The sequence below is a fragment of the Salmo salar genome, chromosome 24, assembly GCF_965601325.2.
Source record: "Salmo salar chromosome 24, fSalSal1, whole genome shotgun sequence".
NCBI lineage: Eukaryota > Metazoa > Chordata > Actinopteri > Salmoniformes > Salmonidae > Salmo > Salmo salar.
Genome location: NC_138314.1, coordinates 3,236,281 through 3,259,504, shown reverse-complemented (window position 1 = coordinate 3,259,504; position 23,224 = coordinate 3,236,281). Strand labels below are relative to the sequence as shown.

The 23,224-nt window shown below is 42.3% G+C and overlaps 1 protein-coding gene and 1 pseudogene across 2 annotated transcripts in view; both read right to left on the bottom strand.

Annotated features, from left to right (window-relative positions):
- Positions 1 to 2,144: 2,144 nt before the first annotated feature.
- Positions 2,145 to 4,978, bottom strand: LOC106584906 (uncharacterized; annotated as a pseudogene). Its single transcript, XR_001323861.3, has 5 exons — positions 4,649 to 4,978; positions 4,058 to 4,154; positions 3,823 to 3,939; positions 3,547 to 3,713; positions 2,145 to 3,323 (listed from the first exon to the last, which is right to left on the bottom strand). The product of XR_001323861.3 is annotated as an uncharacterized LOC106584906 (transcript).
- Positions 4,979 to 18,560: 13,582 nt separating this feature from the next.
- The window catches only part of znrf3 (zinc and ring finger 3), a 111,667-nt gene continuing 107,003 nt past the window's right edge, over positions 18,561 to 23,224 (bottom strand). The window contains exon 8 of the mRNA XM_014170570.3: positions 18,561 to 22,911. Coding sequence (XP_014026045.2) covers positions 20,990 to 22,911 — 1,922 coding nt within the window. The 3' untranslated portion in view covers positions 18,561 to 20,989. The remainder of the gene's footprint in view (positions 22,912 to 23,224) is intronic.

The following is a 23,224-nucleotide window of genomic DNA, read 5'->3' as shown; positions in this document are numbered from 1 at the left end:
TTGGTGAAAACCTGTTCTTCCTCTCTGATTCGCGGAAAACCCTGTTCTTCCTCTTCCGTCTCATTTTTGGGAAACCCTTGCTACGAGTAAGGCAAAACAACTTCACTTCCTCAATCCTCTCTGAAGCTTTTCTGCAGCTGCGGTTAAGGGGATAAAAGCTCTGCCGCTCTCACTGCTGTTCTTAGACAAATGTTTTCTATTAGACCACACTCTGAAAAGCTGTTTGAAATTGTTGCCTAAAGAAGGTATTGGATCTTGAACGCTCACCATGGAGAATGAAGATGGTCATTTACCCTAGCCAGGCAGCTTCCCATGGTGTGTAGATCTAGCACACACACATACGCCCGCGCACTCTCTCACTCTCACACACACTCTCCCTCTCCCTCTCACACACACACACACTCACACACACACACTCACACACACAGAGAACATGAGCCCTACTGTAGGATTTATCCAAGCAAAGGTGACCACAGTGCCATATTAACAAGTGAAATTGGTAGGCCTCTAATTTAAGCGTGACCTTTAACATCCAGTGCTGTGTGACATCATACGGTACACTGAAAGACAGAGGTCCTGAGGTCCACCTGCTCTTTAAAGTCTCCACAAAAGGCTAACCATTAAAAACTAACCCTGTTGTAAGCTGGTAGCAGTATCTTCCGTGTGTGTTGTTGAATTCAATTTTACAGAACATGTGGACATCAGAGCACATAAGGAAGAATACAAAACAACCTTAGTTCTGCTTAAACCAACCTTGTCTTGCTAAACATGGCCATGACATATAGTTATTTACAGTAACAGTCAAACATTCAGGCTGTCAACTGATTTCACCACAATAGCATTTTAATGAAAGCGAGAATTTTTTTTTTTTTTTTTAACCTTTGGTTTCAGTAGTACAGCTGTGAGCTAGTTTTATTCTCTGTTGTGGTTGAGAGTAGGAGAGGGGAAATGTGCTCTGCCTCTGCTGCTAACCACACTCTTCAGAAGAATTTCAGTCACTATGTGTCAAAAGCACCACTAGTGGTCCCACATACACTGCAGTCTAGTAATAGGCTAAGGTACCACAAAGGACAATTACAAAATGAACAACGTTCTGAATAAGAAATTACCCTTGCTGTAAATTACATTTTCTAAACGTCTGCCTCTTTATAGTACCAGTGTTGTTGTTAACCCACAAGGTGAATATGCCCCTATAGGTGCAGATCTAGGATGAATTTGCCCACAAATCCTAACCTTGGGGGAAATGCTTATGCAAATCAGATGCAGAACTGACCCAAGACAAGCGGGTGCTACACTGTATAACCAGTCCCCTCCCTGATCTATACTCGTTCACAAGCAGCAGGAGACGAAGCAAACAGACAGTGAGAGACAGACACTAAAGAGTTAAGATCAACTACATCAGAAGTGTATTTGAGTAGCTGATCTAATCAGCTAGTAGCGATAGGGTTCCATTCTGAACAAGCGGACCCTCGATACATAATAATAGGGCATACATTTCACAGCCACACGTGACCTTAAGCCTACTGTACTGGACCCTAGTTGGAGATCAGTGACATGTAATCATTCATCTCTTAACTCTACTTCTGGCATCTTATCTGCTCTAGAAGAAAACACTGGGGCCAGGTGGCAATTGGATATTTACCTTGAAGACATGAAAATGCCTTGCTAGTTATTTTAAAACAATCTGACAGATGGTCTGAAGAAAAGCAAAACCACTGGGCACAGATGTCAATTCAAGGATGGTTCATTGAAATGGAAACATTGAGTCATTGTGCCCAGTGGGAAGGCCTAGAGTCCTGCATTTTACATTTGAGTTTAATAACTTATTGCTCAAGCCACACTTTCAGAGGACCTCTAGTGAGGCCACGTTTCTTGCTTTGCATTTCCTATACGGCATTTGAGGCTTGAATCAAAGAAGCCAAATGTTGGCTCCTTGGAGAAAGCAACAGGATCAAAACTAAATGCTTGAACTTTTGCCCAATTGTATATTGTAGACATACCATGTAGAATAATTGAGATACCACAGTAAAAATATATTCAAGAGACCCAGGCTTGCACTGTTTGAGGGTGTATTCCCCTCCTACCCTCTGATCAAACACCTGGTCTGTAAAACTAAGAGCCAGTGAAACCAAGAGACGGTAAGATGCAATGCAAAGTTTCTTTTAATGCAGTAATTTCAATCTACAAGGAGAGTGTTTAACAAAATTATACAGGAGGTAAAGCCCTTTATACATATGGAAACAGATTACATAGAGAAGACTCCGGAGCCGAATACACAAATAAATACATTTGTCTTTTAAAACAGTCAGTCCCAGTCCCCCAGCAAAATATAACTTAAAGAAATACTGGATATTTCACCCATTGGATTTCTCCTGAACTCCAACAATGAGTGGAAAGACTTAAAGCAACCTTACAAAACCACTAGCTGTCAATTAGTGATGTCAAATTAAGGTGTCAATAACGCCATTTCCCACAAGCCAATGCAGGATCGCAAAATCGTACAGACCTGCTGTAAAAGGAGATTAACTTTGGTTTGAACCCCCAAGATGAGGTACACGCTAGTATTAGCCTTGTCTCCGATCAGTTTACGCTGTATAGCCATTGGTAAATCGGCACTGCTGGGACAGGCTACAATATAAAGCATAATGTACTGTATTCACTTAACACTACACTAAATAGCAGTGAGTTCATAATAGGTTGGATCATTGATTAATTGGGCCAATGGGATGTTCAGAATCAGATCAGACACTGATCAACTGGGGGAACAGTTCGTTGGCGAACACGTCATCCCAGGACCCCTCTGAGCAGAGTGGAGATGACATGTCGCTGATTGGGGAAGGGGACCGCTCGTATCCGGAGTCACTGTAGGCATCCATCAGGAAGGCACCAGTCTTCTCTAGGCTGCCCATGGCCAGGTCAGAGGTCAGCGAGGCCACAGACAGGAAGTCATCCAGCACCCCATGACTTTCAGGGATGATGACCACTTCCTCCGGCTCATCTTTGACACAGACGTCAACCTCATCGGCCACAGAGAAGACCTCAACCATTTTTATCCCTGTCACACTCTCCTCGTGATTCACTTCCTGCTGCCCGAGGCCACACACCACCTCCACAGGCTTGGTGTAGATGTGGTCAAAGTGGATCAGTTCATTAAGGGCCTCCAGCTTAACTGGTGTGGCCCCCAGAGCTGCAGGTGAGGGGGCAGGTACTCCTCCCCCCCCTCCAACCAGCAGCACCGCCTGCTCCTGGATCTCCTGCTCACCGCACTCCCTGAGGAACAGCTCTGGGTGAATGATGTCAAGAATGCCCAGCAAGAGATCAGACTGGAGGGGAGAGGGAGCGAGCAGGTTACAAGATGAGGAGCATTATAAAAGCACTTTGATGCTACTGGAAAATGGACTAGACTAAATTATGCCAAGCCATGACTATAAAGTGCTGAATATTCATCTCCATTTGATAAAGCCCTTATCCATAGCTCACATTAAAGTGGTCACGCATTAGCTGTAGCAGACAAAAATGGTGTCCATAGTGGTCTACGTGTCTCACCTCAGAGTCTGTAGAGTCAGGACTATCTGTATCCATTGGGAAATCTTCAGATTTGAGAATTGCTGGGCCTGCACCTGCTGCAGAGGCACACATAGCCTGAGTACTGCAGACTCAGAAGACCCGATCCCCAAACCTGCATCAATCCCATTGGACTCCAACACCTGAGCCTGGGGGGAGAGTGAAGAGTTATAAACTAATTGGCACTGACAACCAGGAAGCACAACTGTCACACCCACCCAATCTTCTACATTACCAGTAACTCACAAATCTGCTTACATTCTCTTTGGCCTCAAGGCTGTCCAACCCCAGCCTCTGTCTCAGTTCCTTGTTCTCGTTCACCACACCGCACATCTTTTGCCGTAACAGCCTGTTTTCAACGTGAAGTTTCTGGTTCTAGAGACGAGAGAGAGAAACTTAGAATTTGCATTTTAACACCTTAGTTTAGGAATAACAGCAATAAATAGCAGTCATTAACATTATGACAATTTATGGATAGATATCATTTCTTTACCTCCAGTTCCAACACCAGAACTTGCTCTTCCAGCTCCCCCATTTTGGCTTTTTTTCTGTCTCTGGCCGTTTGGGCTGCAACTCTGTTCTTGAGTTTCCTGAAGAGGAAACATTATCTTTTGAAATTGCTGACAAAGCAAGATGACTGACAGGAATGGGATGGAGTTCTTGGTTATTGCACAAATCAGCCGCCATGTTCCTGTCACGCAGGCAGAACAGGATCCAAATACACAAAACTGGGTGGGACCAATAGGCTAACTACTCAAATCTGTTGCTATGCGAAGCGAGGGTAACATCACAGGCCGATTCGCCGAATAAAAAGGTACAAATCTACCATGGTCTAATTTTGAATGTGCAGGATTTATTCTTAGCACAGTTATTGGAAAGACATCAATGCCATTCATGGGAATCTGTCCATTTGTGTGGCGTAAGGAGTAACCGGCTACCTTTGGTCAACCAATTCGCCATTGTTCCCCTTTGGTATCAAGAGATCTATATGACCGCATCGGACTGTTAAATAATAATTGATTTATATAGCCATGAGAATAACGTTACAACTAAATACACCAAATTGTCCATTCATGAAACTAACCTGCGAAGTTGCTTTTCTTCTGGACTCAAATGAGTGAGTCTCTGTCTTTTTCGCAGGGGTGGCCCAGTTGTCGAATTTGAGTCGGAATCTGACGAATTCGCTTGGTTTTGCGACGGCAAAACGACAGAAATTGACCGGCTGTAGCCCTGTGTTGAGCTAGAAGAGCCATTCTGTTGCCCAGATATCAAGAGGACTTTATGTCCCGCTGTCCCCACGACCATATTATTTATCCTTATAAACTTCAGAAATATTGGGGTATCTTCAAAGAAACCTAAGGTTTCTTTAGGACTTTCTATCCCTGTCAGTTCTCAAACATAAAAAAAGGAGTTCCGCTTCCAATCTATTTCTACAGTCGTGGTGAAATCTGATAGGCTGAAAGAGACTGTAATGCATTCACAGTATGCTCTATGATTGGCTACAGGGCTGATGCAATTTGCATTCAACTTTCACCCTGCGTTCGCAGTAAAATGCCTGCCTCCTGTTCATGGAAGGTGTAATTTCCCGTCTAACCTACGCTTGGCACAAATAACAAACCCGACCCATTTAAACATCTCAGCTAAAATACTTAGAGCCCAAAGTATTGAGGTTATTCACCCTGGGTTATTACTTTATTTTTCTAAATTAACTTTAGTTCTCAAAATACCCATACAGTAAACGTACTTGTATTCAGTGGTGGAAAAAGTACTCAAATGTCATACTTGAGTAAAAGTAAAGATACCTTAATAGAAAATAGTAAAAGTGAAAGTCACCCAGTAAACTACTACTTGAGTAAAAGTCTAAAAGTATTTGGTTTTAAATATACTTAAGTATCAAAAGTAAATGGAATTGCTAAAATGTACTTAAGTATCAAAAGTAAAAGTATAAACAATTTTTCTGTCAAATGTAAAGAGTACTTTTGGTTGTCAGGGAAAATGTATGGAGTAAAAAGTACATTCTTTTCTTTCGGAATGTAGTGAAGGGAAAGTTGTCAAAAATATAATTAGTAAAGTAAAGTACAGATACACCAAAAAACGACTTAAGTAGTACTTAAAAATATGTTTACTTAAGTACTTTACACCATTGCTTGTATTCTAACATGTAGGACAATAACAAGTTCACCTCCAAAGATGTACACTAGCTTACAATTACAGTTGTAAAAGAAGACTATATTACGATGGACTATTGTACAGGTTCTTTATAGAATAGTCATTGCAGGAGATTCAGTTGTTTTCACCTTGCCACTACAATCCCCCCATTCATTTTGTCCTCACCATTCAATAGTCAATACAGTTTGCAAATCCATATTGAATTTTGATGATGTCCCTGCCATTGCACATCTGGCATCCATCTCACTCATAGTGGATAACTTTCAGGTCAAATAATGGAAAATAACTGTTTTGTAGCTTGTGATGCATGGGATTTATGTGATTTTCATCATGTATCCTACTGGGGGAATTCATATGAATTCTTATTAGTTGTTTTTGTTTTATTATTCCCCAGTCCTTATTCCCCAGTCCTTATTCCCCATACCTTATTCATAGTGAGACATCTTCAACATTTCTTCAATGAAGGTGTGGCTTGGAATCCAGTTTTATATACAGTACCAGTCAACAGTTTGGACATACACTATCGTTCAAAAGTTTGGGGTCACTTAGAAATGCCTTTGTTTTTGAAAGAAAAGCACATTTTTTGTCCATTAAAATAACATCAAATTGATCAGAAATACAGTGTAGACATTGTTAATGTTGTAAATGACTATTGTAGCTGGGAATGGCTGATTTTTAATGGAATATCTACATAGGCGTACAGAGGCCCATAATCAACAACCATCACTCCTGTGTTCCAATGGCACGTTTTTATTTTATTTTTTATTTCACCTTTATTTAACCGGGTAGGCAAGTTGAGAACAAGTTCTCATTTACAACTGCGACCTGGCCAAGATAAAGCAAAGCAGTTCGACACATATAACAACACCGAGTTACACATGGAGTAAAACAAACATACAGTCAATAATACAGTAGAAAAATAAGTCTATATACAATGTGAGCAAATGAGGTGAGATAAGGGAGGTAAAGGCAATAAATAGGCCATGGTGGCAAAGTAAATACAATATAGCAATTAAAACACTGGAATGGTAGATTTGACAGTAGATGAGTGTGCAAAGTAGAAATACTGGGGTGCAAAAGAGCAAAATAAATAAATAAATAAATACAATAGGGGAAGAGGTAGTTGTTTGGACTATTTATAGATGGGCTATGTACAGGTGCAGTGATCTGTGAGCTGCTCTGACAGCTGGTGCTTAAAGCTAGTGAGGGAGATAAGTGTTTCCAGTTTCAGAGATTTTTGTAGTTCGTTCCAGTCATTGGCAGCAGAGAACTGGAAGGAGAGGCGGTCAAAGGAGGAATTGGCTTTGGGGGTGACAAGTGAGATATACCTGCTGGAACACGTGCTACGGGTGGGTGCAGCTATGGTGACCAGCGAGCAGAGATAAGGCTGGACTTTACCTAGCAGGGTCTTGTAGATGACCTGGAGCCAGTGGGTTTGGCGACGAGTATGAAGCGAGAGCCAGCCAACGAGAGCGCACAGGTCGCAGTGGTGGGTAGTATATGGGGCTTTGGTGACAAAACGGATGGCACTGTGATAGACTGCATCCAATTTGTTGAGTAGGGTGTTGGGGGCTATTTTGTAAATGACATCGCCGAAGTCGATTATTGTTGTGTTAGCTAATCCAAGTTTATCATTTTAAAAAGCTAATTGATCATTAGAAAACCCTTTTGCGATTATGTTAGCACAGCTGTAAACTGTTAAAGAACCAATAAAACGGGCCTTCTTTAGACTAGTTGAGTATCTGGAGCATCAGCAATTGTGAGTTCGAGTACAGGCTCAAAATGTCCAGAAACAAATAACTTTCTTCTGAAACTCATCAGTCTATTCTTGTTCTGCGAAACGAAGGCTATTCCATGCAAGAAATTGCCAAGAAACTGAAGATCTCGTACAACGCTGTGTACTACTCCCTTCACAGAACAGTGCAAACTGTCTCTAACCAGAATAGAAAGAGGAGTGGGAGGCCTCGGTGCACAACTGAGCAAGAGGACAAGTACATTAGAGTGTCTAGTTTGAGAAACAGATGCCTCACAAGTCCTCAACTGGCAACTTCATTAAATAGTACCCGCAAAACACTAGTCTCAATGTCAACAGTGAAGAGGTGACTCCGGGATGCTGCCCTACGACAACAAAATAAAAAAGCACCATTCTGCACTAACTGTAGTTTTTATTCAGACATTTGGAACTACACAAATAAATAATCAGAACATTTAAAACTATATAAATATAAAAATATATACAAAAATAAGACCACGGTACCAAAGACAAATAGAAACAAATTTGTGTTGATTTGGCACTCGAGCACCCATCCTCCAACACTATCAACCAAGAGTCAAGACTAAACCAATTCACCTTGGTGTTGTGCAGACTGGTTTTATATTATTGTTAACGATTTCGCACAAACCAGAAAAAAATTCAAAAATATGTCTGTGAAACTATATATTCACAGTATTATGAATGAATTGTGGTTTATGCGGTAGCATTTCGTAGTGTGACTGATTTTACTAATTGCATTAGTAGTGTACAAAGTTAGAGGTGTGATATTTGAGAAATTCCCCCGCTGAGGTCAACCTACCCCCGCCCCCTTCCCCATCTCATACTTCTGAGTGGGAGACCTTCCCAGGCATAAGCCTGCCTAGTCCACAAACTAGAATCAGGGCGCCCACTCCGACAAGGTTAATTGACCTACAGTCCCACACGGTGACATGATATCATTGACGTGACGTGCAAATGAGCGATAGAAAACCAATCGCGCAAATGTCACCATTCCAACATTTTTTGTGTGGGCTTCCCGTGCCGCCCCCGGCAAGATGCCACGCTGGGCGGCTGCCCATGTCGCCTACACCTAAATCCGCCACTGTACCTACTCATTCCAGGGTTTTTCTTTATTTTTATTATTTTTCTACATTGAATACATTAAAATGATGAAATAACACATATGGAATCCTGTAGTAACCAAAAAAGTGTAAAACAAATGAACATATATTTTATATTTGAGATTCTTCAAAGTAACCACCATTTGCCTTGATGACAGCTTTGCACAGTCTTGGCATTCTCTCAACCAGCTTCATGAGGTAGTCACCTGAAATACATTTCAATTAACAGGTGTACCTTGTGTTGTGGAAATTCATGTATACTGAGAGAGACTTCAACCACCATTCAAACGATCAATCTTTATTTAACATTGATTAATTATTGCAATAATGAGACTGGTCGACCCCACATTGTTGAGTGTTGGACCGAGAGCCTAACCTTTTCAGAAAATGCTGGTTCTTATATAGCTGACACTAAAAATGCTTAGTCATGGCTGGTTCTACCCCTTCCATGCAGATCGGGGGCATCATAAGCCACTTTGGGTTCATATTGTGGTTATCTGCACCTGGTGTTGTTTTAACCCCGACCCAGCTTAGTCTCCCAGATGCAAGAATGGTTTTGAGACAATGAGAGATTGTTCTACTCCTAAACTATCCCTAGTAAAACATATTCTTGACCATATGTCCAGATTAGCTGCAGGGAGCTAGAGTGGAGACCATAAAAACAAAGCGTTAGTAGAACAGAAATGTCTTAATATTTGTTAAGTATTCATTGTTAACTATTAATATAAAACAAATCAGGTAAATAAGTAATTTTTCTCTCACACTTGTTAAAAATTCATTTGTGGAATATCTTTCCTTCTTAGTATGTTTGAGCCAATCAGGTGTGTTGTGACAAGGTAGGGGTGGTATACAGAAGATAGCCCTATTTGGTAAAAGACCAAATCCATATTATGTCAAGAACAACTCAAATAAGCAAATAGAAATGACAGTCCATCATTACTTTAAGACATGAAGGTCAGTCAATCCGAAAAGTTCAATAATTTTGAAAGTTTCTTCAAGTGCAGTCACAAAAACCGTCAAGCGCTGGCTCTCATGAGGACTGACACAGGAAAGGAAGACACAGTGTTACCTCTGCTGCAGAGGATTAGTATATTAGTTACCAGCCTCAGAAATTGCAGCCCAAATAAATGATTCACAGAGCTCAAGTAACACACACATCTCAACATCAACTGTTCAGAGGAGACCGCGTGAATCAGACATTCATGGTCGAATTGCTGCAAAGAAACCACTACTAAAGGACACCAATAAGATGAAGAGACTTGGGTTAAGAAACAAGAACAATGGACATTAGACCGGTGGAAATCTGTCTTTTGGTCTGATGAGTCCAAATTTGAGACTTTTGGTTCCAACCGCCATGTCTTTATGAAATGCAGAGTAGGTGGTTCCCACCGTGAAGCATGGAGGAGGATGTGTGATGGTGTGGGGGTGCTTTGCTGGTTAAACTGTCAGTGATTTATTTAGAATTCAAGGCACACTTAACCAGCATGGCTACCACAGCATTATGAAGTGATACGTCATCCCATCTGGTTTGCGCTTAGTGGGACTATCATTTGTTTTTCAACAGGACAATGACCCAATAAAACTCCAGGCTGTGATAAGGGCTATTTGGAGAGTGATAGAGTACTGCATTAAATTACCTGGCCTCCACAATCACCCGACCTCATCCCAATTAAGATGGTTTGGGATGAGTTGTACCGCAGAGCGAAGGAAAAGCAGCCAGCAAGTGCTCAGCATGTGTGGGAACTCCTTCAAGACTGTTGGATAAGCATTCCAGGTGAAGCTAGTCGAGATAATGCCAAGAGTGTGCAAAGCTGTCATCAAGGCAAAGGGTGGTTACCTTGACGAATCTAAAATCTAAAATATATTTTGATTTATTTAACACTTTTTTGGTTTTTACATGATTCCATGTGTTATTTCATAGTTTTGATGTCTTCACTATTATTCTACAATGTAGAAAATAGTAAAAATAAATAAACAAGGAAAAACCCTTGAATGAGTAGGTGTGTCCGAACTTTTGACTGGTACTGTATATTAAATTTATTGGACCTGATTTGGAAAGGCAAACACCTGTCTATATAAGGTCTCACAGACCAAAAACCAAGCCATGAGGTCGAAGGAATTGTTCGTAGAGCTCAGAGACAAGATTGTGTCGAGGCAGAGATCTGGGGAAGGGTACCAAAATATTTCTGCAGCATTGATGGTCCCCAAAGAAACAGTGGCCTCCATCATTCTTAAATGTAATAAGTTTGGAACCACCAAGACTCTTCCAATAGCTGGCCGCCCGGCCAAACTGAGCAATCGAGGGAGAAGGGCCTTGGTCAGGGAGAGCTCAAGAGTTCCTCTGTGGAGATGGGAGAACCTTCCAGAAGAACAACCATCTCTGCAGCACTCGACCAATAATGCCTTTATGGTAGAGTGGCCAGACGGAAGCCACTCCTCAGTAAAAGGCACATGACAGCCCGCTTGGAGTTTGCCAAAAGGCACCTAAAGACTCTCAGACCATGAGAAACAAGATTCTCTGGTCTGATGAAACCAAGATTGAACTCTTTGGCCTGAATGCCAAGTGTCTCGTCTGGAGGAATCCTGGCACCATCCCTACGGTGAAACATGGTGGTGGCAGAATCATACTGTGGGGATTTCTTTTCAGCAGCAGGGACTGGGAGACTGGTTTGAGGCAACGATGAAAGGAGCAAAGTACAGAGAGATCCTTAATGAAAAGCTGCTCCAGACCGCTCCAGACCTCAGACTGGGGCAAAGTTTCACCTTCCAAAAGGACAACGACCCTAAGCACACAGCCAAGACAACACAGAAGTGGCTTTGGGACAAGTCCCTGAATGTCCTTGAGTGGCCAAGCCAGAGAGACCTGAAAATAGCTGTGCAGCAACGCAGCTGGGAGAATGGGAGAAACTCCCCAAATAAAGGTGTGCCAAGCTTGTAGCGTCATACCCAAGAAGACTCGATACTGTATTCACTGCCAAAGGTGCTTCAACAAAGTGCTGAGTAAATGGTCTGAATACTTATGTAACTGTAATTTTTCAGTTTCTTTATTTTTATAAACTAGCAAACATTTCTAATAACCTGTTTTTGCTTTGCCATTATGAGCTATTGTGTGTAGATTGATGAGGGAATACAAAAAAATATATTTTATAATAAGGCTGTAACATAACAAAATGTGGAAAAAGTCAAGGGGTCTGAATACTTTCCGAAGGCACTGTATATATTGTTGATTAGATGAGTTTATTAGTCACATGCACAGGGTCGCAGATGTGATTGCAGGGTACAGTGAAATGCTTAAGCTCCAACAGTGCAGGTCAAAAAGAGAAGTGAATGGGATGGAGTTTTGGCCTGCATGGTGACATCACCAGGTGGTAAATTAGTTACTAGACCAATAAAAAATAGAGTTCTAAATCTCTCTGCCAATAACAGCTAGTTTTCTGTTTTCCCCTCCCCACTCAGACCACTCCCTAGCTAAATTCTTGCTTAAGAAATTGCTCTTCGCTAAGAAGCTATTTTTGTTTCTTTTTGACCATTTTAATTGAAAACAATCACTTTTACCCAGATATTCTTTGATATTGAGATAAAAACTGATGCATTATGACCTTAAATGAATTTTGAGATGTTTTTATATTTCTTTTTCACAAATGTGGTGTAGATTGTGTAGATCTGTAGGAAAAAAATCTCATTTAATATCTTTTTAGATTTTTAAGGTAACAAAATGTGAAGACTGTGCAAGGGGTGTGTAGACTTTCAGTAGGCACTGTAAGTATACAAGAGGGGGCTCTTCTGTGGAAGGACATAATGAGAACATTTGTAGCTAAGTAAGTAAGCCTTGTCTGAGCCAGAACGGCCCATAGGGCAGGAGCCTATCTCCCTTTTCTGTAACATGAGGCAGCTTGATGTAGAAGTATACACCCTGGACAGAACGCTAGTCTGAGAACATTTTGCACAGAGCTAAACCAAGTTAAACCGGCACAGGCACTGGTGCATCTCATTAATATGCAGGGTAACACAAATACTGAGCTATATTGTATGCTCCAAAAAATATATATGAATACAATTGCTCAGAGAAATATATTTTGTTTAACAAGTTGTTTTTTTTTTTTTTTTTTTGATTTATCAAAATAATTGGCACCCTGTTTTCAATACTTTCAGCACCCTCCCCTTGTGAGGATAACGTCCCTTAGCCCTTTTCTATAATGTTTTATGAGATTGAAGAACACAATGCCGTTTAGCAAACTCCAGGCCTTAACATTTGTTGTTTGCTCTCAATAAAGGCATTTTTATGGCAACACTTCCAAATAGCCTATTGGCATGGAGGTGGCGTCTAATTATACGTTTGCGACTTGGTGACCACAGGATGCGACCAAGTTCTGTAATTCTCCAACTGTAGCCCTTGATCTTTTCTTTGCCTCCTGAACCATCTTCCTCACTGTGTGTGGGGACAAGATACACTTGGGTCCTCTTCCAGGAAAGTTTAACACTGTTCCAGTGATTTTAAACTACTTAATTGTTGCCCTAATAGTGGTAAGCAGTATGTTTGGTTTTTCCGGGTTTTTGTTAAACAAATTAACTCATTTATGAAAGTCAGCAACCATTTGTCTCTTTTCATTTGTGAGTAATTTGCATTTCCACATGGTGATAGATGACAAATGGATTTTTACATGCGTGTTACCTCATTTTTATACCCCAGTAAAACAGGAAGTCATGAAAGGCCACAATACAGTTCTTTAAAATGAGATTAATTAAAAAAAGTAGAACATTGATGCAGATTCAATTTTGTTTGATTTTATTTCTAAGAATCGTTAGGGGTGACGGTAATTTTGACACCCATCTTTTTGTGAAAAAAAGTGTTACTTGTTAAACAAAATATTTTTCTCTGAACTATTTACACAGTCTTTTTTTTTTCAAGGGTGCCAGTCATTTTGGTTGTGACTGTACATCCTGTATAGGTGGGTATCTACCAGGCCCATCTTTCTAACGGTTTTGTAAAGTCAATAAAGATTAAGCAAATATCCGGGTGGGGCAAAACATAAGGGTGAAGAGTTCCAGGGAAGAGTATGTGATATACAGGTATTTAGTATGATATATTTTTTGATTACTCATTGCTTCACAGTTAGGGACCAAACTTGATATGAGTGTGTTTCATTAACTTTGACAGCCCTAGCTTTAACTCATATTTTCATGTGAAAAATGCATCTCTCCATGAGGCATTGGTGTAATAATTGCAGTCAAGTTAGGATTCAGAGCATGCTGATCATGGTGTGGTCAGGAGATTTACAGAGTTTACAGAAGTTAGCACAATTAAGCCACTGTTTTATGTGAAGAGATACAGTACTATGTATGTAGCTAAAGGAGCAGTTAAAAGAGCACTGTTTTACACAGAAGGCATTGAATGTGTTTAGCCTAAAGATCCAGGGCTAGGTTAATCTACCATAGAGAGAGAGGCGCTGAGAAGTACTGTGTCAACAGTAAACCTAGTGACCCGCCCTATAGCACCCAGACCAGACCAGACCCAGCCTATAATCACTACGTACAAGCACCAGGAGGGAGGGAGGGAGAGACCCCAAACCTCCCCAGGCCGGAACACACCAGAGGCAAACTCTATGATTAGGGGATTAGGGGGTCTGAATTACAGACCACTATTCATATAGGCTTAGTTATCCCCCATAATAACCCTCACAGAGAGAGAGAGAGAGAGAGAGAGAGAGCGCAAGGCATTTATGTTCATTTATAACCAAGAGAGAGCACAAGGCATACATCATTATTGTTCTGTTCCATTCCAGAACACTTATGGGTTCCAGATGCCCTTATTTTCCAGAAGAGCAGCCTAATGTTTGAGTTATATGACATGGTAAAAAAAAATCAACAAGGTTATGTGTGTTAAATGTTTTTTTAAATAACTATTAAAAAAGGCTAGATAAAATCAGACCACAACAATCAATCAAATGTATTTATTAAGCCTTTTTGACAAAAAGATCACCATTCCTTTCTAGATTTGTTGTAGCGTATATTTTTGCTTTGTCTGAACTAGATTGATATGTTTTGTGTTTTTTGTGGATCCAGGAAGAAAAGCTGCTTCTTCTGCAAAAGCTAATGGGAATCTGAATAAACCAATGCCCAATGATCCACCAATGTACTGTATTCCAGTTCATCCTGGTTACTACAGTATAGGCATTGGATGCAGGATCTCTAGTTTAGTTGGTAAACATTGACGCCCATGTGTGCCTAGCAGGGCGGGTTCTGTTCTGGCCTCCCCAGCACCACTGATAATGGTGTGGATAGACAATAGGGGGTGATCAGGGTCACACCATGGCCTAACCCTGGGATAGTGGCCAGCTGTGATGGGGCCATGATGTTTACCCACCTCCTGAACACACTCTGCACTACAGCACACACCCTACCTACTATGGTGTCGTCACTGGCTCTAGCCTTCCCGGCCACCTCGATCTCTCTGAATCTCGCTTTCTTCTGTTTACGTCTTTATCTCTTTTATCCTCTCCATCTATCTCTTTGTATTTCTGACGGTTTCTCTGTCTTTCTCTCCCTGTCCCTGTCTCTGAATTCCTCAACATTTCTCTGTATTTCTCTTGCAACACTTTCTGTGTTGTGAAATTCACCAACTGACACACCCGCTGACGCATGGTGGCTTATAATTTGAAGGGAATGCTTAATATGGGTGTGTGCATAACCTAATATGCATGTGCACATACGGGTATAACCTGGTTTCTGATTTTAAAAAACTCCCCTGTAAATACCTGGTGTCAATCATACAGCTTTTTAGTTTTATGATAAATGAAGGATTCATGGTTGAACATTACCTTAAGTTGCCCTTATACCCATGTAGCTACAAAGTAATAGCTGTGTTAACAATCTTGCAGTTACATAGGACATATACCCCTGAACTCTATTACCATGTAATTACATAGCAGTTCCTATGGAAGTACACTGTTGTTGCTAAAATGATTACTCTTTAGTTACCTATCCATGTTACAAGTATAATAAGCGTTGTGCCGTGTGTGTTATGCTTTTCTTCTCCTTACACCTTCTGATAAGATGTCTACATTTTGCATGTGGATCCCCAGTAGAAAGAAGTTAGTGAACCAAGAGACTCAGTAGCGCGGCATAGTGCTTATAACCACTTATTGCAAGTTTCTGAGTACTTAAGTGCTTATTAAGGGTCTTTCCAGACTTGAAAATTATGATATAGGGCTAGTTTGCATCATCCACACTTGTCATTTCTGGACCAGGCCATATTTGTGTATGTCAACCTAATTAAATAATCAACAAAGCCCTTTGCGTTCATCTGTCAAATAGTTTCAGGTCAAAGATGACATTTCTTGCAGTTAATTGAGCATCGATTGCTGGGAAAAGGCGACGCTTTTGATCGAAGACAATTTGCTGTGTAAATTTACCTAAATCCACTAGTGGAATAGTGTTCATTGTCAATCGCCCATAATTGTCTTAGGGTCTCTGCCAGGGCTTTCTTAGCCGGATAAGCTGCGCTTTGTTCGCCGCAGAGCTGACATAGCGCTCTTTTTGTTTCTGTGGGTCATCACATTTTACCCTGCTCTCTGTAGCTGTATACGGTCAGACTCAAAGACAACAACCCTGACAACACCAAATGATTAGACACTGTAGGGTGAGACCCTGAAGTCACTTAGTCTCCATGACATAGTCATTTATGTTAAGCTAGAGGGTCACTAGGTCATATACAGCAACGGGAGACTTAATATAATGGAATTACTGTACACAGTATGTGTTTGTACATGGGGCACCAGGTGTTGAGGATCTACAACTGAAAACCTAAAGGAGGAAACGGTAAACCAACATGGAAAACTGTGGGGTTTCACACGTGCACTCATACAATATCTGCAGGATGTATTGGAGTATATTTGCGTAGATAGAGCATATTACTCAAAGCAAGGTTGGTAATAGCCTACTGCATATCATGCTGCATATCATGCTACACCATATGCTAGTGATAATGTGGTATCTGTGTGCGGTATGGCACAACGCATGGCATTTTGGTCTAGCCCCAGAAACACAAAAAGACTGCATTGAAGAATGTCTTTGGAATGAATAGTCCATATGATCAGATATTGATGCTGTACTAAACCATTCTAATGCAACATCTTTGTCTGATGCAACACCGTGGCAAAGAAATGAGGAAATTCAGCTTTCTGACTCACTTGTGTATCAATAATTGTTAATAGAATCTTATGTCATAAGTGTCAAATCCAGTTCTTCAAATTACTATCAGGCAAAATAAAAGCGGTCAAGAGAGGCTAGTTTTAAGGTGAAAGTGGGTCCTGGTCAAAAGTAGTACACTATATAGGGAATAGGGTGCCATTTGGGGCACATTCAGTGTGAATTCATCTCATGCTGCTTGCCGCCCAGTTGGAATGTCCCTTTGAAATGTGTGGCTTACAATACAGAATGCTTTGAGTGACCCCTGGTGGTGTCAACAGTGAGATTGGGGTGAATCTCAATTGTATTTCCTTTATTACTGCACCCTCTCTCCTCACGCCTGTCTCAAAAAGAATAATGTTTTCCTCCAATGCGTTTAGAGAAGAAGAATCAAGGATAAACAATCGTAATACACCGTTGTTTTCGCATACAATTTGTATGATTACTTTAATACTATATTTTTATTGAATACTTTTTTTTGTATAGATGTTGCGCTTTTGAGAGGAGAGCATGCGAGAAAGCATTTAATTGTACTGTGTAGTAGACTATGCTGTATTCTGTGCATATGAATAAACTTCATTGATTGATCTCTTTGGGATGCTGATCCCCTCCCACTAGATGGAGATGGAGCAGAAGCAGTCTCATTTTCCAAAATGTGTTCCATGCCAACAGCGACACTTTCGGAGTGTTCTCACATCCAAAACACAAGTCATATCCTGTCGCTCTCATTTTGTCACACCCTGATCTGTTTCATCTTCCCTTGTGATTGTCTCCACCCTCCTCCAAGTGCCGCCCGTCTTCCTCATTATCCCGTGTATTTATACCTGTGTTCTCTGTTTGTCAGTTGCCAGTTCGTCTTGTTTGTCAAGTCAACCAGCGTTTTTCTCAGCTCCTGCTTTTCCCCAGTCTCTCTTTTTCTTGCCCTCCTGGTTTTGACCCTTGCCTGTCCTGTCTCTGAGCCCGCCTGCCTGACCACTCTGCCTGCCGTCCTGTACCTTTGCCCCACCTCTGGATTTACCGACCTCTGCCTGACCTGACCCTGAGCCTGCCTGCCGTCCTGTACCTTTGCCCCTTTACTTTGGATTGTCGACCCATGCCTGCCTTGACCTGTCGTTGCCTGCCCCTGTTGCTATAATAAACATTTACTTCGACAGTCTACCTGGGTCTAACCTTTATTCCTGATACATTTAACTCTAATATGTGTGTATGTCAGATCTGGGTTCAAATACTATTTGTATTTAGGGTATTCCAATTACTTAAAAAGACATTTGGAAGTAAGAATTTAGATGTTTTATTTAAAAAGTAGTTGAATATTGGAATATATTAGAATACTCAAATACACTGACTTAAATACACTCCCATGTATTTGAAAAAAAATATTTGAAATAAGCATTTGAAAATAATTTAAAATACTTCCAAAATAAGTAGTTGATTCAGGCCACATTATAAAAAAAATACTCATACACAGACAATAAGTATTTAAATAACAAATACACATGTATTTGAACCTAGGTGTATGTACAGGCACAGAACAGCAGTGACTTCAGTTATAACTGGCTGTCAAGCCCAAAAACTGCAGTGTGTAGTCAGTTAACTCCAGGCCAGACAAAGACTATGATTAAGTTGCATGGTTTGAAATATTCCAGATGCTTTCCTCCAAAAATGGTCTTCCCAAAAGAGATGTATCCCAGACTTAAGACATCACTTCTAATTGAACTGTTGTGAATTAAGATGACAAGGTTAGGAAGAAAGATGCCACAACATGATTTACTTGAATAAAACTGTATATTTTACAGATCTTTGTACACTTTAATTACAAAACTGTATGATACTACATTTTTTAAATCAGTTTTTGGTCAGAGAATATTTAAAATCGTCTTATGTGCAATTACCATGTATTTACAAAGTCTCATGTTAGTGATTTATCAAAGGAAGCAACCAAATAACAACTCCAAAATGTTCATACACTCAACATAAGACATGGCTTAAAGATAAATATATTAGTAAATAAATATTCAGAGAACATATTTCCATTTATGAAATGTGCTGCTATACAGATACAGAAATATACAGATTGATTTCTAACCTTTTTAAACATCTGTAAAATGGTAATGATGGAGAAAATAATTATATTCTTATTGTTTTTTAAAAAGCATTTTTTTTGTACACATTTTCTTTTTATATAATCTTAAGTGCTACAAACAATTAAAACAAATTAAATAGTGACTTGCGTACCTCCAAATTTTCATTTGCAGTACATCTCTATGCAAAGGCAAGATTAGATTCTCAATATCTTTAATTTATTAGGGCTCTGGGTTAACATATAAATATTGTTATTTCAAAACGAATGCCTCTGTGAAGAGAATGGGTACATTTCATAGAAACAGTAGAATACAGTCTGTAAAACAAACAGAAAGAAGGTATGAATGAACAAACAATGTTGATATTGTTTGTGAGCATGATGTGTATTGTGTGATTTAATCATCTTTAAAAAAAAATCAGATATGCTGCTTTTTTTGTAACTGCGTTATAAAAAAATACATCAACAAAAACACACAGCCACAGTATAAAAGAGATCCCTTGTGAATGACACTTTTTTTTTCCTTTGGCCTATTTTTGAAGCAACACAAGAGCCTCATTACGACCATCTACATTAGAGCTTAAGTGTTGAGGAGGCTAGATGAGTAATTGCCAAAAAAAAAAACATGAGCATCTAAACTAAAAATAGTAACTTAAACTGATAATGAAACCAATCCTTTGAAGATTTCCAAATCTCTTTCGAGGAACTCAGAGAAACCTTGTCACTATGTGGACCTCTATTCAACCAAAAAGTGACACAGTCCCGCCCCAGATAGTAAGTATGGCTCGCTGGCCTAAGGCTTGGTGTTGGTCTGAGTATACCAACAACAGACAGAACTGTAGAGTAGTTTGTATAGCTTAGCTTCATCTTCTCAATGAGAGAAGTGGGTGACTGACTGACACTGGCTGTCCTCCAACTACCAAAGATCCCAATCCCCACCCTACCAAAGATCCCAATCCCCACCCAACCCCCTAAAAAAGAAAGAGGAAATGTTTTGGTATTCTTCCATAACCTTTCATCTGAGTTGGTGGTTTGTTGAAGCTTGTTATCCAAGCTGTATAGGTAACTGTATGTCATAAAAGCAGTACAGTACAGTACACACATAATCAGGTCTAAAGGTGAGCAAAAAAGACTTATTTTATGCTAATACAATTGCTTAGAGGAAGATACTTTATTTAACAAGTAATACAAAAAAATCGAAAAAAGATAGGGGTAAAAAATATTGGCACCCCTCTTTTCAATACTCAAGCACCCTCCCCTTGTGAGGATAACGACGCTGTCTTTTTCTAAAATGTTTTATGTGATTGGAGAACACATTGGGACGGATCTTAGACCACTCCTCCATACAGAATCCTTCCAGATCCTTGATATCCTTCATCTGCTCTTACGGACTACCCTCTTCAATTCAAACCACAGGTCTTCAATCGGGTTCAAGTCCCGAAAATATAATATAGCTCAGTATTTGTATTATTTATTGTATACAGTCTTTTTTGCTCATCTTTAACAAGGGTACCAATCATTTTAGACCTGACTGTACATATAGTGCATACATACTGTATGTACATCCAGGCATTTGTGTAATAAGAATTAAGAAGAAGAAGGAAAAAAGGAAAGAAATCCTCAAAAGTTTTGCACAAAATGGAGTTTCGATATCATGTGAAGAAAAACTACTCACCAAACCAGAAAATACAATCTCACAAACTGGGCCCAGCTAACACAATTAGTTTATCTTCTAACGGGTCTCATGACTGACCCTGGCTGGCACTGATGTTATGTGGTAGTAGCCTACATGTTGTGTTGTGCCTCTGCCAAGCCAACCACTGAACTTCCACCCATATGTTGTAGCCTGATTCTTTATCGCAGCCTGTAGAAGCTGCTGGTGGGGCCATGAGGTGGGCTGAGCCACAGGAATGAACTGGATAGGCCTGGTTACACCAGGCAGGGCATCATATAATTTTCAGTAGAAATCCACACCATCACCATATAGGATTATAACATTCAGAGCTCAGCGAGCGAGCAAGGCTTAGACCAAGGCAACTGAGGGTTTGTTGATCAACTGACTGAACGACTGACTGGTTCGGTACCAAAGAGGCTGTTTCTGGGCTCCACACCTCCTCATATACCGCCAAGCCCCTCATCTGTAGCTTTACTGTTTCCCGACGCATCGTGGTTAGTGGAGTTCCGGGGGTGGAACAGGGCCCTGGTCTCTTCCTCCTGGGTGGGGTACGTTTGACCTCTGAACTGTCCTGAAGTGAAGTACCCCCCTTCACCTGGCTCCACCCGCCAACGAGTCCCAGTCCGCCCCTCGCCCCCTTGCCCCTCCCCCGTGAGGATGCTGCCTAGCAGTAGGCTGCTCTGGGTCTCCGCCCCCAAGCCCGGCTCACAGTCTGTGTCCTCATGGATTATGGGTATTCTCTGGCTGAGCTCGCCACAGCAGCCCTGTCCGGAGCAGGCGTCTGAGTCTGCAGCGTGGTGTGCGTACTGCACGTTCACGGCATAATCCTCGTTATAGCGCCCCCCTGTTGCCCGGTGGACCTTCATCTCCTTGTAGAAGAAGCAGGGCAGGCCCCCGTAACTCACCTGCTCCGACGGAGCCAACAGGTGCTCCGACGGAGCCAACAGGTGCTCCCCCTGGCCGTAAAAGTTCTGCTGATGCTGAGAGGCGGAGCTCTGCTGATGGAACTCCGCCCCCCTGTGACAGCCACGCCCCGAGGAGGCCAGAGACCCCGCCGTGTCCGAGTCCTGCCCCTGCTGACCTATGCACTCCATGTTGGGTGGGAGTACCTCAAAACAGCAGCTACACGCCCCTGCTCCTACTCCCCCCAGGCCATGATTCCCCCCCATCTCCTCCCCTGTCTGCCCCCCCTTCCCCCTGTCAGCGGCTCCCTCTAGAGGGCCAGCTGAGGTAGTGCTAGTGGTGCTGGTGTCCCTGGGTTGCTCCAGTGACGAGCGGCTGCTGTAGTTGGGCTCCACACTGGAGAGCTGGTCCCCTGAGCCGAACCCACAGGCTCCTGGAGGAGGCTGTGGCTGCAGGTTGCAGCCATCTTGGCCCCCCGAGGGAGCTGGGGTTAGGGAGTCCTCGGCTGTGGAGGGACAGGCGGTGGAGGCCCCTGCGGCTGTGGCCCCTGGCTCCCCTTGCGAACCCCTGCAGGGGCTCTTACTGCGGTAGACGTAGGGGTCGTAGTCAGAGCTCAGGGAGCTGCGGAAGGTAGAACAGGAGCCGTACACCCCCTGGTTGCTAACCTCGGTGCAGTCCAGCATAGAATCACTGGATGAACAGTGGCACTGGCCCGAACTGCTGCTGCTGCTGTCGCTGCCCGGACAGTCGGCCAGGTAACCGCTGCACACAGAGTGGTGGCCATGGTAACAGCCCAGGCCTGAGGCACCGCTCCCTGCCTCCCCTATCCTGGAGCTGGTAGCGGGGGCCATGTGGACCACCGTGGGGTAGAGCAGACCCCCCTGGAAGGCCCTGCTGTGGTGGCCCTTGTGGGGCCCGGCGCCCCCAGCCACCCCCACTACGCCTGCAGCCCCCTCACCCTGCTGGGGGAAGGTCAGGCCCTGGAAGTAGTAGTGTTGGTACATGGTCTCATACTGCGAGTAGCAGGCAGCACGCGAGAAGCTGCGCCCATGGAATTTGGGCCTCTTGAAGGCTCCATGGTGGGGCCCGGACTGCTGGTGCTGGGGGTAGGTGGGGGGGTTGAGGCCCAGGCTGCGGTGTTGGTGTTCCAGGCCACAGTGGTGGGGGTTGAGGGAGTGGTCCAGGTGCACGGTAGTGTGGGGGTGGTAGCCCCGGAGGAAGGCCCCGGCGTGGGCAGACTGGGGAGGGAACAGGCCCTGGGGGTCTGGGTGGTGGTCCACAGTGAGCATTGTGATGGGGTTACCATGGGGGTCCATGGAGGTGCGGGTGGGGTAGGTAGTCACTTGCCCAGCACGGTGCACCCTGCCTGGGTAGTGGACGGGCAGGACTACCCTCTGCTGCCGGCTGTGGACGGGATTGCCATCCATGCAGACAGGGCCGGGGTTTCCCTTCTTTTGCTCTGAGAAGAGGGGTGTGAAAGAGGGAGAGTGTTTGATTAAGGTTAACCTAGAGATTCAAAGAAGAGTCTTTCAAAGGTTAACTTTGTTACAGTTACAGTTTCATGTGCTGTAATATTTACTTTATTTAATGAAAAGGGTATTTTACATCAACTGCACTTTGCTTTTACTGTTTTAGTGGGTTGTGTAGTCTAACAAAAGTGCTGACTGAAAACTCTTATTAGAGAGCCACAGGTGCTCCCCCGCTGGCACCCTGTTCCCCATACAGTACACTACTTTTGACCAGGGCCCATGGGGAATAGTGTGCCATTTGGG